The sequence below is a fragment of the Castanea sativa genome, chromosome 10 (genome assembly GCF_040712315.1).
Source record: "Castanea sativa cultivar Marrone di Chiusa Pesio chromosome 10, ASM4071231v1".
Lineage (NCBI taxonomy): Eukaryota > Viridiplantae > Streptophyta > Magnoliopsida > Fagales > Fagaceae > Castanea > Castanea sativa.
Window position 1 is genome coordinate 5,260,132 of NC_134022.1, and position 14,376 is coordinate 5,274,507.

At 34.4% G+C, this 14,376-nt stretch overlaps 1 protein-coding gene across 1 annotated transcript; it reads right to left on the reverse strand.

Moving 5' to 3' along the window:
• Window positions 1–4,964: 4,964 nt before the first annotated feature.
• LOC142611910 (uncharacterized) lies at window positions 4,965–5,689 on the reverse strand. Its single transcript, XM_075784059.1, has 2 exons — window positions 5,579–5,689; window positions 4,965–5,468 (listed from the first exon to the last, which is right to left on the reverse strand). Exons 1-2 carry the CDS (start codon window positions 5,687–5,689, stop codon window positions 4,965–4,967), a joined length of 615 nt encoding a protein of 204 aa, XP_075640174.1.
• Between the last annotated feature and the right edge of the window lie 8,687 nt (window positions 5,690–14,376).

The following is a 14,376-nucleotide window of genomic DNA, read 5'->3' on the forward strand; positions in this document are numbered from 1 at the left end:
TTGGGAAAAACTAGTCGTTGGACATTTGAACATTACTCTGATTGGACTATGGATTTACTCTTAACAAGTTGCCCACATGGATGCTAATTAGGCTCAAGCTATGGCCAAATAGCAACACATTTCAATAACTAAGAGTAACAATTCTTCTATAGACACAATATTTGCCACAATTTATTTAAGGAGTTGATTATAAGCAGTGGACAATCACTTTTATATGAATCCACCTCTTTTTTAAACACTCACAACTGACAACTTTTGCAGGTTATAGCAAAATTTGTATCTTTAAACTGTCTCAAAGAGTAATGTTAAAAATACAAAAGAATTTCACAATTATTGATATGATAAATTATTATTGGAACTTCATTTTTATATAGGCCCATTATTGTCACCATTCCTATTAGCACTAATCATAGCATACAATGCCAGTAATTGCAGAAAAAAAAAATTGATTTTCTATGTTCATTGATAAGAGAGAAAGAGAGAGAGAGGGAGAAAGAGCAATGGTGGCTCTAGGATATATTTTTAGGAGGGTTGATAATAAAATGCATTTTGGGTAGAAAATAAATCTTGCAGTCTACTTGATTTCTTTATTACAAAGTGCTATATTTACAAAATTTTCATAACATTTTTCTAACAATTTTAGCTGATAAGTTGTTATTAGTTTTAATCTAAACTCACTATTGAAATTACTTTTTTTTTTTTTTTTTTTTTTCCATCAGTAACAACTAGTAATAATCTATTACTTAAGATTTGTTGTGAAAGTATTATGAATATAACGTTTTTCATATAAGATAAACTATAAGTTTAATGCATATTGTTTATTAATATGATTTTTTTATTATAGTTTATTAATATGATGAGGATACTAGTTGCTAAGATTAAATCTTGAAAATCATCTATTGTTTTTAATTACAATAAACATTTGAATTATTGTTGTTAAGTAAACTCCAAGCGAGATCTAAATACAATAAGCTTTTATGTATTAGTTTATTTCAAAATTTTTAAGATCTAAATGATTTTTTTAACAAAAAAAATTAAAAATAATAAATTTATACTTTTGTTGTTAGGCTTACTGTTCCCCCATATTTTAGGTAAAATTGGTTTGATATTGAGTTTTTTTTTTTAAATTTTAAAAACCAAGATATTGTCAAGATAATTATAATCAAGTTCATTTCAACTAGGCTTTAAAAAAATTTAGGTCTAAGGGGTTCAAAATTTTATTTTAAGAGGGTCAAAAAATAATCTAAAAAATTATATATAATTTTTTTTTTTTTTGGGGCAGCTCATGAACCCCTGAACTGTTCCTAGAGCCGCCCATGAGAGAGAGAGTGTTGGTAATCGTTCAAAGTCAAACGTTCTTGAATGAAGTTCTTGTTTACTTGTTGAAAACTTGAAAATAGTTGAATTTCTGGCGCAGTCTGTTGACAATATGAGCTTTAGCTGATTATTTCAACATTGAAAATTCTAAAATGCGGGTGACATGTTTTCTACTGGGTAGGATTTAGATCTTTAGGCTGATGAAACATGTTCTCAGTTTTGCTGTGTTAAAACTTAAAACCATTGAAGTAAACATATCAAACATTGATCACCTACATAAGGTTGCCATCTTAGCTATCTATCAAAAAGTAAAAAATAAAAAAGAAAAAAGATTGCAATCTAAGCTAGAATTCAATTTGAAATTAGAATGATGGAATATTTGCGTATATCTTATATCATTTTCGTTAATTTTTATTATCGGGAAACCAAGCCTTGTATTTAATAAGATTAATTTTTTTTTCCAGAGTAGACAAAATTTGTAAAATGATATAACTGTTTTACTCTTTCATCCTTAACCAAAAAACACAATAGGATTTGGACCATCATTGCATCAAGGCATTATAAATGAATAAAAACATAGTATTCATATCTATCTTCAAATGCAAACAAAAAAGTTTCTAAAAGAAAAAAGCAACAAAAAAAGGACTTTCAATTTGGAAAATAATTATGTAAAAAAATCCTTATCTATTTTTAGGAACTTATATATTAAATATGTTTTGTTTATTATAAATGATTACTTAGAATTTAACTTATGATGTCTACTCCATGATGATTGTTCTTATTATCAAGTTAAGACACTATTTGATTTTTGGTGTAGATAGAATTTTAACGGCAATTTTTTTTTTAGAAACTCAAATTTCTTATTCGATAACACAAGACTTACTAGTTGAACTAAATATGGTATAAGAGTAATTTTTGTCACAAGATGGTATAATTATAAGAGTATTAAGAGGGAAAAAAAATAGTAATCAAATAATCATTTACATGGCTTTTGAGTGGAGTTGTGGTGTGCCTTTGTGTTAGAACTCATTTCCTTCTCTCCCTTGCGTGTGTGTGTTTGTTTCTCCAAAAAAAAAAAAAAAAAACTAATCATTTACATAAATATAGTATAAATTTTTACAATTTAGGAAGGGGTTTCTTAAAATTTACATATAACTTCATATTCTATAAAAATAATATAGGAAAGAGAATGATTTTGAAAAACCAGTTGAGTTACAAGTTTCATAATTTTTTTTAAAAAAGGAATATAGAAATTATTTTCTCCATAATCATATAATCATGATGGCTTTCAATCAACCAATATAATAATAATAATAATCATGGAGCCCTATTCATGTGATTGGTACATTAAACTAGTTGGGATTAATTCCAAGTTATGACCTATTGTTAATAGAAGTCGTACGTGCAAGTCCTTCGATAACTACTTGAATGAGATTTTCCAAACATGCATGAGGGTTATTCAACACGTTGGCTGCTATAGAAGCACGCGTGACTCAATTAAATTGTGCTGCTCTAAACTCTAAACTATTTGCCTAACCAAAAAGTTGTGGTGTGCTTTGAGACTTACAGCCAATTCAACCACATCTAAAATCAGTGGCGGCACCGGATATATTTTTCAGGTGATCATTATTGATCAAAATTTAATAAAAAAATAACTTTATATATTGACCAAAACACACAGATACACAAATGTATAAAGTCTTACAATTTTCTTTCAGAAAATTTTCTTATTTTGAAATCTTTGTATGATAGTCTCATTATCAATGTTACAAGTTACATCTCTTTCAAAATTTTAGCTGGATAAAAAATTTATTGGGATTTTTTGTGTGTGTGTAATGACTTAATATATTGTTAAGGGGGCCAAAATTTAAAGATAAAGTTTGGCTAAAAACTTAGTTGTAGCCTAAGACTACAACTCTCTCTAAACGAATTAACATAGTTACATATTTTGAAAATCTAACTATTGAATTACATGTTTTTTATGTTCTTAAAACACATGTTAAATTTCATGTTCATTGAATGTTATTTATTATTTGATTTATAAACTTAAATTTTATGTAATTTTAAATTACAAAAACTCAAAATTTAAAGATTTGATTGAGAACATAGCTATTGATCTTTGATTTTTTTTTTTTTGAAAGTTTGCAAATATGAAGGATATAAGAAGAAAATGTAATCCAATGGTGGTTTGTCACAATTCACATCCACATATATATATATATATATATATATATATATATATATATATATATATATATATATTGAGTGAAGTTGTAGTCTTAGTCTACAAATAAGTTTGTTGCCAAATTTTGTCTAAAAATTAATTATGTTGAGCCTAAAAAATTTTAGGGTGGTCACAAATATTTCTTAAGGATAATGGAATTATAAATTTTTTAAAATTTATATATAATAATTTATATTTTTGCCAAGTGTGGGTGGTCTTGTGACCACCTGAACTCCATGTGAAGCCACCAGTGTCTAGAATTGTGTAATTTGTTTATGAGGGGGGAAAAACGAATTAAAAATATTTACATAAATATATGCAAACTGTTGTATATTTTGATAAATTTAAGTAGGTGTTAATATTAAGAATAAGATAGAATTCAATTGTTAATGTGAAGGAAAATTAAATTTTGCATATTTTGCTCATCTCGCTCCTGATGATAGTTCTTTATTATTAGATTAAGACACCATTTGGTTTTTAGTGTAAGCGGAGATGGAACCCCAAATTTTTTATTCAACCATCAAAGATTTTATCAATTGAGCTAACTTAAACCCACCGGTGTGTCAACCAAAATTCAATCAACAATAATGTAAAATTTTATGTTTAAATTTTTTTGATTTAGTATTAGTTCTTGAATTAGTGAATTTCAAGCGAATTTCGGAAAAGTGTAAAGTTATGTTTTTCTACAAAATTCTTTCAAAATTTTATTACCCATTTGATATGGTATCGAGTCCGTTTGGATAGAACTTATTTTGCTGAAACTGAAAACTGAAAATACTGTAGCAAAATAATTTTTAAATGTGTGAATAGTGCCGTGTGACCCATTTTTAATGAAAAAGTTGCTGAAAAGTGAAATTTGTGGGTCCGTGAACAGTGTACGGATGTACTGTTCACGGTTGAATTGGTCAACAACTACAGCTAAACCAAAAAAAAAAGAAAAAGAGAGAAAATGCAAGAATGAAAACGTAAACGTGGAAACGTGGTATCCAAACGGGCAAATCATGTGCCTAATGGTCTAAAGTATTCCCAATTGGTTTTTTAAAAGGGTATAACACCTATCTAGTATCATTGCATGATGTCTAATAAGTTGGATCCTCACTACATCTATAAATATTAAATAGGGAACAAGTTTAGTTGTTTCTTGCGTCTTTCATTATTTTGCTGCAAAACATACTTCTGTAAATACTCGACCTTTGTTGTATCTTGAAGACTATTTGCTTGTAACTTTTAGCAAGCTCTTTGAAGTGAAGATACATTTAGTCTTAAAAAAATAGAATCTTTTTACGTGCCTTAAAACTTTCAATTTGTTCCTCCCTTCCCCAATATTCCCAACACAAACCTGTATTATTATTTTTTTTTTTTGATAATGACCCATTCAACACTTTCATTAACTTAAAATAGGATTACACTAGGTTACATCAATTCAAATTTGGTCAACAATGCTGGGCGGAGTATCTTCTACCCAGATATTACAATCATCAAGAAATTTGGCTTGCCTAGCCAAAATGTGAGCAGCTTGGTTGCCGTTTCTTTGGGTATGGATTATCTCCCAATCGTTGAAGCTCTTCAGTCCCCCCCAAATTCCATCCATAATTAAACATATAGAACTCGGGGGTACAATCTGCCTACCTAAGCACTTGACCACCTGTTGAGCATCGCACTCGATTATGATGTCTTTGAGGCCAAAGTTTGCAGCAAACCACAAACCTTCCTCCACGGCTTTTGTCTCTACTTCCAGAACTCTTAATGGCAGATCAAGTTTCTTGCTCATAGCTCCCATGATCTCACCTCTGTCATTTCTTATAACCACACCCACGCCACATCCCCTTAAGTCCTCAAAGATTGCCCCATCAGTGTTCACTTTATACCAACCTGGTTTTGGAGGCCACCACTTGGCCGTATCAGGAGCAGAAGGAATGACTTGAGCCTGACATACCTATCGGGATTCTTTCATGTACTCTGCTGGTTCCCTGACAATCACATCGTGGTTTTTGCAATGACCCCCATGTCTCACTTGGTTCCTATTATTCCACAGACTCCATACCGTAATGGCAAACAGCTCCCAATTAAAACTGTGCTCCTGTCCTTAATCTCCCACATGATGTCAATGAACTCCTTAGGAGGATCTTGGAAATAGGACAGCTTCATTCTTGTGCAGCTCCACATTGCCTCCGCTAGTTTTCAGCTCCACAACACATGCCCCAAGGACTCCACACTACCACAAATATCACACCCCTCATCCACCTCAATCCCCTTAGCCCGCAAGCGAACCTTTGTGGGGAGAATGTTTTTGCAAGCTCTCCACAGCAGGTGCTTGATTATGCTTGGGTAGTTTAGACGTCATATGATCCTCCAAATGGCCTTCATCCCTGAGTTGTCCGAGCTGCTACCACCATCACCCCGACTGCCCACTTCTTTTAGAGCCCTTTGAGCCACCTTATATGCACTTTTTACTATAAATTTTCCATTTGTAGTCCATGCTCACACCAGTGAGTCCTTAGGGAGTCTAACACTAATGGGAATGCTTAACACCATCTCAACTTTGTGAGGGAGAAAACTGGTTTTAACCTTCACCACGTCCCATGAGCCTCTATTTTTATTCAGCAAAGATGACACCTTTTCCATACCTATGTGCTCCCCCATCGGGCTTGTCACTTTGAAAGACTCCGGGGAAGGAATCCATCTGTCTTTCCAAAGTGGATGCTTTCTCCATTACCAATACACCATCTGGACCCCCTTTCCACCACTGATCTAGCAGCCAAGATGCTTCTCCATGCGTATGAAGGCCTTCTTCCCAGCTCAGCCTCAATGAAATTACCGTGCTGAACGTATTTTGCTTTGAACACTTTATGAACCAGCGAGTTGGGGCTTTGCAGGATCCTCCACCATTGCTTAGCAAGTAGCGCTAAATTAAAGCTTTGAGGTCCTTAAACCCCATGCCACCTTCCGCCTTTGGGGAACACAACTTTTCCCAAGAAACCCAAGCCATTTTCCTCTCCCTATCCTTTTGACCCCACCAGAAATTGCTCATCATAGAATTTAGCTCCTTACACAACGTGTCAGGAATTTTAAAACAACTCATCGTGTACGTTGGTGTTGCTTGCACTACTGCTTTTATTAAAATTTCCCTCCCAGCGTGAGAGAGGAGCTTGCCCTTCCAACCCGCTATTCTTTTCCCTACTTGGTCCTTGATGCGGTTAAAAGCCTTTTTTTCCCCCCTCCCCACCAACGGTGGCAGCCCTAGATACTTCTCGTGGTGTTTAACTACTCTTGCCCCCAATTTCTCCTTCACATAATTCTTAACCTCCCCACTAGTGTTCTTGCTAAAATATAGGGAGGTTTTTTCTCTATTGAGTTTTTGCCCCGAATCCCTTTCATAATCTTCAAGTACCTTCAATACTCTATCACATTCTTCCCTCGTGGCACTACAAAACAATATGCTATCGTTGGCAAAAAGCAAATGAGATATTCTCGGAGCTCCCCTACAAACTGCAATCCCCCTAAGCTGCCCTTCCCTTTCCTCCTTTTTAAACATCGCCGAAAGGCCTTCGGCACATAAAAGGAACAAATAGGGGGATATTGGGTCACCTTGACACAGCCCCCTTGAAGGAACTATTCTCCCTTTTGGTTCGCCATTGATCAACACTGAGTAGGAGACCGTAGTTACGCACATCATTATTAGAGAAATCCACTTGTCATGAAAACCCATCTTTCGCATCATCGCTTCCAAGTACACCCACTCGACCCTATCGTAGGCCTTACTCATGTCAAGCTTAATTGCCATTAAAGCCTCCTTCCCTTTCTTCCTTTGGTCAATGCAATGCATGGTTTCAAAGGCCACTAGCACATTGTCTGTAATAAGCCTACCCGGAACAAATGCGCTCTGAGAATCATCGATCACTACTGCAAGAACTCTTTTCAATCTATTCGCAAGAATCTTGGAGATTAATTTGTACACAAAGTTGCATAGGCTTATTGGCCTAAACTCAGTAATCTTTTGAGGGGATTTCACCTTCGGAATGAGGCATATATATGTTTCATTTAACCCCCTCGGCATTGTGCCTGTATTGAGGGTAGTAAGAACACAATTGACAACCGCTGGACCAACAATATCCCAATAGTGTTTAAAGAAAATCGGAGACATACCATCCGGTCCGGGAGCTATTGTGGGGTGCATTTGCTTAAGGGCCCCCCATACTTCCTCTGCTTTAAAGGCCGTAAGCAACTCTTCATTCATTTCCGGGGTGACACGATTTGTAATTGAGTTCAGGCTAGCATCAAAGCTAGTTGGCTGGTTAGAGTGGTAAATGTTTTCAAAGTAGTCCATGATAGTGCGTTCCCTACCCTCCTTATCTTCCACCCACACTCCATCTGTGTTTTGCAACCCTGTATTATTAGTTCCAAGATTATTATTCTTTTAAATCTAGGTAAATTTTGGACTTAATAAAATAACTGAATGATACACGCATAGTGTGGCTCCCTTTGTATGATCAAACATAGATTTGTGTGTGCAAAATATTTTAGCGGACCTTGATTGGACATGCCCAAAAACACATAATTGGTCTCTAAACTTTAGTCCATGAACAATTTTAGTTTCTAAAATTGAAATTGATTGTTTTTAGTCCCTCAAATGACGTGGTCAAACAAAAAACTCACACATCATCACTTCATTAGACATATTAAGGACCAAAAGAGATAATTTTAAATTTGTCCAAGACTAAAAGTAATCACTTGAAACTTGTTGGGGTCTTTTTGTGGCCGGTACATGAGTTGCGCCTGGATTTGATGGCTAGATCTAGGTTGTTGGAGAGTCAAGCACGAAACCCTTACCAATGGATCCCTTATTGGCCGATTCTATGGTATTTCCCTAAAGTGATAAAATAGCATAATGAGTATTTGAAATAGGGAAAACAAATTGTGTGGAAGAGTTTATTCCTTTATACAAATAAATAAGCAAAGGGTAAAAATTTATTAGCTAAATAAAACAAGTATGACACTTAAAATGTAAAAGAAAGCTGAAATAATGTTGCACAAGACCTTTCTAATAGTTGTTTTGGGTTTCTTTTACATTATTAGAGATCATATTAGGCATTTGATCAAGGACTCAACGGGAAAATAGTCTAGCCTTAGTGGGAAGCATTCAACAACATGTTGAGCTATTTCGCCATGGTGGGAGGCATATAGTAGTGGCACCTTGAGATATTCAGTTGCTCAATGTGTGACATTCATCAGTAATAGTGAAGAGAGCTTAATGGTAATGTCCTAAGATGTTTAGTGGTGCTATTAGTAGCTATTGAGAGAGTGAGAACAAAAGCTGAGTTCGAGCTAATTATCGAACAAGATTACATGTTCAAGCTTGACTTATTTTTTGTCGAACATGCTAAAGCTTGTTCATTAATTACTTGACTAATTTATTAATTTCTTGTGTATAGTAAAACCATGACCAAAATTTTTACTCTTTTACAAATCTATGAATTGTTTATATTATCAATAACCTACAAATAATAATTTGATATTATATAAACATGTTTACAAACTTACACAATACAATCTCAAGTCTATATACGCATATTTTTAGACAAGTATACATACAAAAATATATTATTTTATATAATTAAATTGATTATTATGTTTACGAGCTTGTTCACGAACCCATATGTTTGAGCTTGACTTGTTTAATAATCAAACCTAAACTTGGACTTGGGCTTGAGCTTGACTTTTTTGCTAAATAAACAAAACTTGAAATCTTCACCCATGAAAGAATTTGATGACACTTTCACACCGCTATTATGGAATTGTAGGGATTTGTTGGAGTAACAGTCAGGCCAAGGCCATATATAAACACTATATCTATATCACATTCACTCCAAGGTATGAAAGAAAAACCTAACACTTGATTACTTTCTTGAAATTTGTGTTTAAGGAGTGCAGGAGGTTTAAGTTGGCGTCACAATAATGTCACTCTAATTATCATATGTCTTTCAAAAATCCGTTGACGAGTGGTCCATTGTGATAGCACCAACATCAGCGATGTAGGCGACAATAATAAGGCTTTGTTTGGTTTGATGGAAGAGGAAGGAAAAGAAAAGAAAGGAATGACTTTCCTTTGTTTGGTTAGAAATGAAAACAAAAGGAAGGAAGAATGGAAGGGAAAATGCTTTTGTGGAATCCATTATTTTTCTCTTAAAATTACTCTTATACCCTTAAAAGGTCTTTTCTATTTTTGTGAAATGACATTTATATCCTTATTTATTTATAATTTAAAAGGATAAAAATGTAAAATACCTCACATCTTTCCTTTCTCTTCCTCTTCATATCCAAACACACTTGAGAAAATACTTTCTTTCCCCACTCTTTTTTCTTTTCCTTTCTCTTCTCTTCCCTCCTCTTCCACTAAACCAAACATAGCCTAAGTCAATTTTCTTCTTGTATTTGTGTTTATGACCTTGCGGCAGAGGATCACATATTTGTAGTGAACTGAGTTAGCCAATATTTAACCAATAAAGTATAGGAAGAATGATTTGATAAGAAAGAGAGTATTTTTTTTTTTGCAAAATAACAACTGTGGTGCCCAAACCTAGTGATTTTTCCTTTAGGGAGGAAGAATTTGGGCTCCCAATTTATTTGTTGGTGGGTTTCCTTGTGCTCCTACTAGATGTTGCCTTAGACATTGCCTTGATAGACTAACCCTCTCACCTTCATTGTCACAAGCCTAGTTCTAACTCCCCTTCTCTAATTTCCCCTACCTCACTCTCTTTTGTTTTATCTTTCAGCTCTCTCTGTCTCTCTCTCTCTATTCGCCAACCCCTTTTCCATTCTTCCTACTTTCCCTTTTATAGTCTCCCTTTAGTAGGGATCCAAATTATTACTTTTGCATCAATTCTCATGTAAATTCACTTCTGCCTAGAATCCAAGGAAACTGATTCCTTTTAAGAATTCTCTTGAAACTTGTACCTGACGCTAAATAGCGTTTGGCAACAAATTTCCCTAAGGCACTAACTAATTGTACTTGGGGGACCGACCTAAATCTTACTGTTCCCTCATCAGCCTCCCCTGGCCCATTAGTCGGCATTAGGCCTAACTTGACCCTGATATGGTAGATTTCCTGAGTGCCGATTCTACACATTTGCACTTTTATTATAAGGCTGGGCCTATTCCAATAGTGTTGGGCCAATTTCAATTACTTGGGCCAGACTTAGTTAATTGGGCTAGTATTGGTTACTTATGCCCATGTCCCTACAACAATATTATCATTCAACAATATGAGTGATGCATGACAACAATAATATGCAATTTTCTTGTATTGTGGTGATGGCATTGATGGAAGTGTGAGAGGAGAATTTTGAAAGTTTGGTGATGAACGAACATTTGGTTTTATAGTCACAAATGGAAGGATTCTTTACCACTAAGTTAGTGTTTTGGCACATCACCTAGTTTAATGTTAATAGCGTCACATATAAAGAAAGTAAGTGAGGTGAATTAACATTATGTTTGGTTCAATAGGTATAGGAGGGAAAAGAAAGGAAGGGTTAGGTTGAACAGTAATTTCCTTTGTTTGGTTTCTATGAGAGAAAAGAAAAGATGAGAAATTCAATCTCATGGGCTCAGATTTTACAATCCTTCCATTTTAAGCGGAAATGAAGAGAAAAACTTCAACCAAAAAAATGGGGCCCAACATATTTGACTTTTCATGTTATGTAATTATATTTCTGTCCATTAATTTTACCTTTCTTATGAGGGCCTATAAGTAAAAAATATATACTCTTCTTTCCATTTTCTCTCTCTTTTCCAACCAAACATAAATATTTTCTTCTCTTTTCTTTTCTTCCCCCCCCCCCTATATCCAAACACACCAAAAGGAACTATTTTCTTTTCTTCTCATTTCTATTTCCCTTCTCTTCCTCTTTTCCTTTCTCTTCCATTTCCCTAGTTATAACCAAACATAGTCTAAATGTTGTGGAAACCAGTTATCATGGCTGATATGGTTGAGAACATGAACGGAGCCATGGTTGGACTAAAGGGGGGGGCAATGACCCCCCTAATTTAAAAAAAAAAATTATATATGGATACTGTGGGGAGTAAAAGGACCCAAACGGGCATATAGGCCTTTGGACTGTAGCATGGAGGGCCGACCTGCTCCAGAATTAAACTCTACGAATTGGCCCATACGCCGAGGATCCGAGGGTACAGCCGAGGGCGAGCTTCTCCTCGAACAGATCCAAGAGAACTCAAGACTTCATTATCAAGGTCAAGGCACAACTCTGGAAAGACTAATGGTTAAAGGGGGACATCCTGAACCTTCTAGATGCACCAGTGTTAAAGAAAATATCAAGGGCAAAGGCTGCCACCTCCGCATTAAAGGCTCTGCACCTACCTCCCTGGCCGCATTGATGGGGAAGTGATCCCTGAACAGTAGGGCTGAAACTTCTAGTCACTGTCCAAAAAGTATCAGGGAATGAAGTATTTAAAAGGGTGGAGGCCAGAGAAAAAGGGGATAAAAAATAAAGAAAGAAACCAAGAATTGTAACTTTTAAGTGAGAAATAGAAATAATACAGAAGTAGTCCTCGGCTTACGTCCGAGGAGGCCTATTTATAATTATCTTTCGTTATTTACAGGTGTTTGTAACTCTTAGCCCGTTTTCAAGTTCTCAGCACTTCTAATCTAGGTTTCAAGCCCACGCTCTACAAATTTTATTGTCTAAGGCTCATTGGGCCTGAGCCCATAGTTGTCTTTAGGTCCAGGTACAATTGTGCACTTACAGATACTAATTTTAGCAATTTTGTTTTGTAAAATTACACTTTTGTCCTCCTTAAAAATATCATTGATTCTTTTACAAACTAATAAGATAGTAAATTCTTATTGGTTCGCATATGGTCCCATCACTTATATTATCAGCAATTTGTAAAAAAGTTTGTAGTTCAAACATTTTCCTCATTTTAAAGACAATTTAAAAAATTTATAAGTCTAAAATCCAAAAAAGAAATATACAAGTAACAAAAATTACCAATAGTAAAACAAAAAAAGTTAAAAAATTAAGCCTAGTCAACCAAATTTACTTGAAACAAACAATCTGACCCTTTAAAAATTTTTAAACAACTAGCCGTTAAACGATTAAGGGTTTGTTTGGGTACTGCTTATTACTGAAAACTGAAAACACTATAGCAAAATAATTTTTAAAAGATTTTGCTATTGTGTGCTCTAAGGGAATACAATAATTAATCATTTTTAGAAATATTAATATCAGAAATTGAAAAAGTATTGACAGCTTTTTCAATTCTTAAGAAAATGTTTCCAAAAATAGATGGCTTAACCGGACCCATTTTTAAATGTGTGAATAGTGTCGTGAGACCTAGTTTTAAAGTTTTTTTTTTTTTTTTTTAAAAGTAGTTTGCGGGTCTCGTGAACAGTGCATGAGACCCATTGTTTTAATCACAAACGCAGACGCAAACCCAAATTTAGCTTTATCCAAACGGATACTAAGTAGCAGCAAAGTTGGAGGCTGAAGTTATTGCGCATCACTAACAACAAAACCGCCCTCCTAACTCTAAGTTCTGGCTATGTTATTGATTGAGAATATTAAGGAAAAATTCAAGTTTATAAATAAAAAGGAAAAAGAGAAAAAACTTAGCTAGCATAGCATAATGGAGTCACTTTCATTGGTTGACGTGTTCCAAGCCAACACATTGACCAAGGGCATGACTACCAGCTCAATACCTTAAAACCTTTTCCCTTTACTGTTAAATTTGAATTTTCCATGGACTTGGGCTGTAGATCAAATGTTAATTTAACGACCATGGTGCATGTCGTCAATAGCCAAATAGGATTGTTATTTTGCTAGCTAAGCTCTCAATTTTGTACGCCTTAGACCAAAGGCATGATTGCCAGCTCAATACCTTATAACATTTTCCCTTTACTGTTGAATTTGAATTTTCCATGGACTTGGGCTGTAGATCAAACGTTAATTTAACGACCATGGTGCATGTCGTTGATAGCCGAATAGGATTGATATTTTGCTAGCTAAGCTCTCAATTTTTTATTCCTTAGAGCATTCCCATCAGCTGTTTCATAAATATGTCATTTTGACACGTTAAAAAGCCTACTTTATTATTTTAACACATCATTTTACAATTCATCATTCATCACATCTTCTATTTTTCAATTCTATACATTAAAATAATATATAAAAATATTAAAAAAAACCATCAAAATAAAAAATACAAAATAAAAACCCACCACCATACACAAACACAAGCACAGAACTGTAATAAACCCACCACCAACAACAATCGACCAGCCGCCACCAACTCCCAAAAATCAACTCAAAAATCCCCAAAATCAACACAAAACTCTCAAAAAAGAAATGAAGAGATGAATCAACTCCATTTATATGGGATTATACTGACCAATTTGCGAATCAACTCCATTTATACGGAATTATACTGAACAATTTGCCAAAAATGAAAGAAAACATGTACGGAATTATCAGAGAGAGAAAAGCCTAGAGACTCGCCGATTCCATGAACCGAAACCACCACAGAAAGATTTCTCAGACTTGGACTCACCAACTTGGTTTCGGATCGGAGTCGGATCCGGACCCAAATAGTTCAAAAATAAAAAAAGATAACCAACCAACAAACAAACACTAAATAGAAAGAAGAAAAGCACACTACCATACAAAGAATCGTTTCACGAATTGGGTTCCGATCAACTCAGATTTTACAAAAATAAATAAATAAATAAAAGAGAGAGAAAGAGACGCGGAGAAAGTGATGGAAAAAAAAAAAAAGAAAAAAAAAGAAAAAGGGAGAGGTTTGAAACTACAAAATTCCAACTG

Coding starts and splice junctions, on each gene's coding strand:
- LOC142611910 (XM_075784059.1), bottom strand. CDS start 5,689: ATGAAGCTGTCCTATTTCCAAGATCCTCCTAAGGAGTTCATTGACATC. Junction 5,469..5,578: donor GTTTGCCATTACGGTATGGA/GTCTGTGGAATA, acceptor TAGGTATGTCAG/GCTCAAGTCATTCCTTCTGC.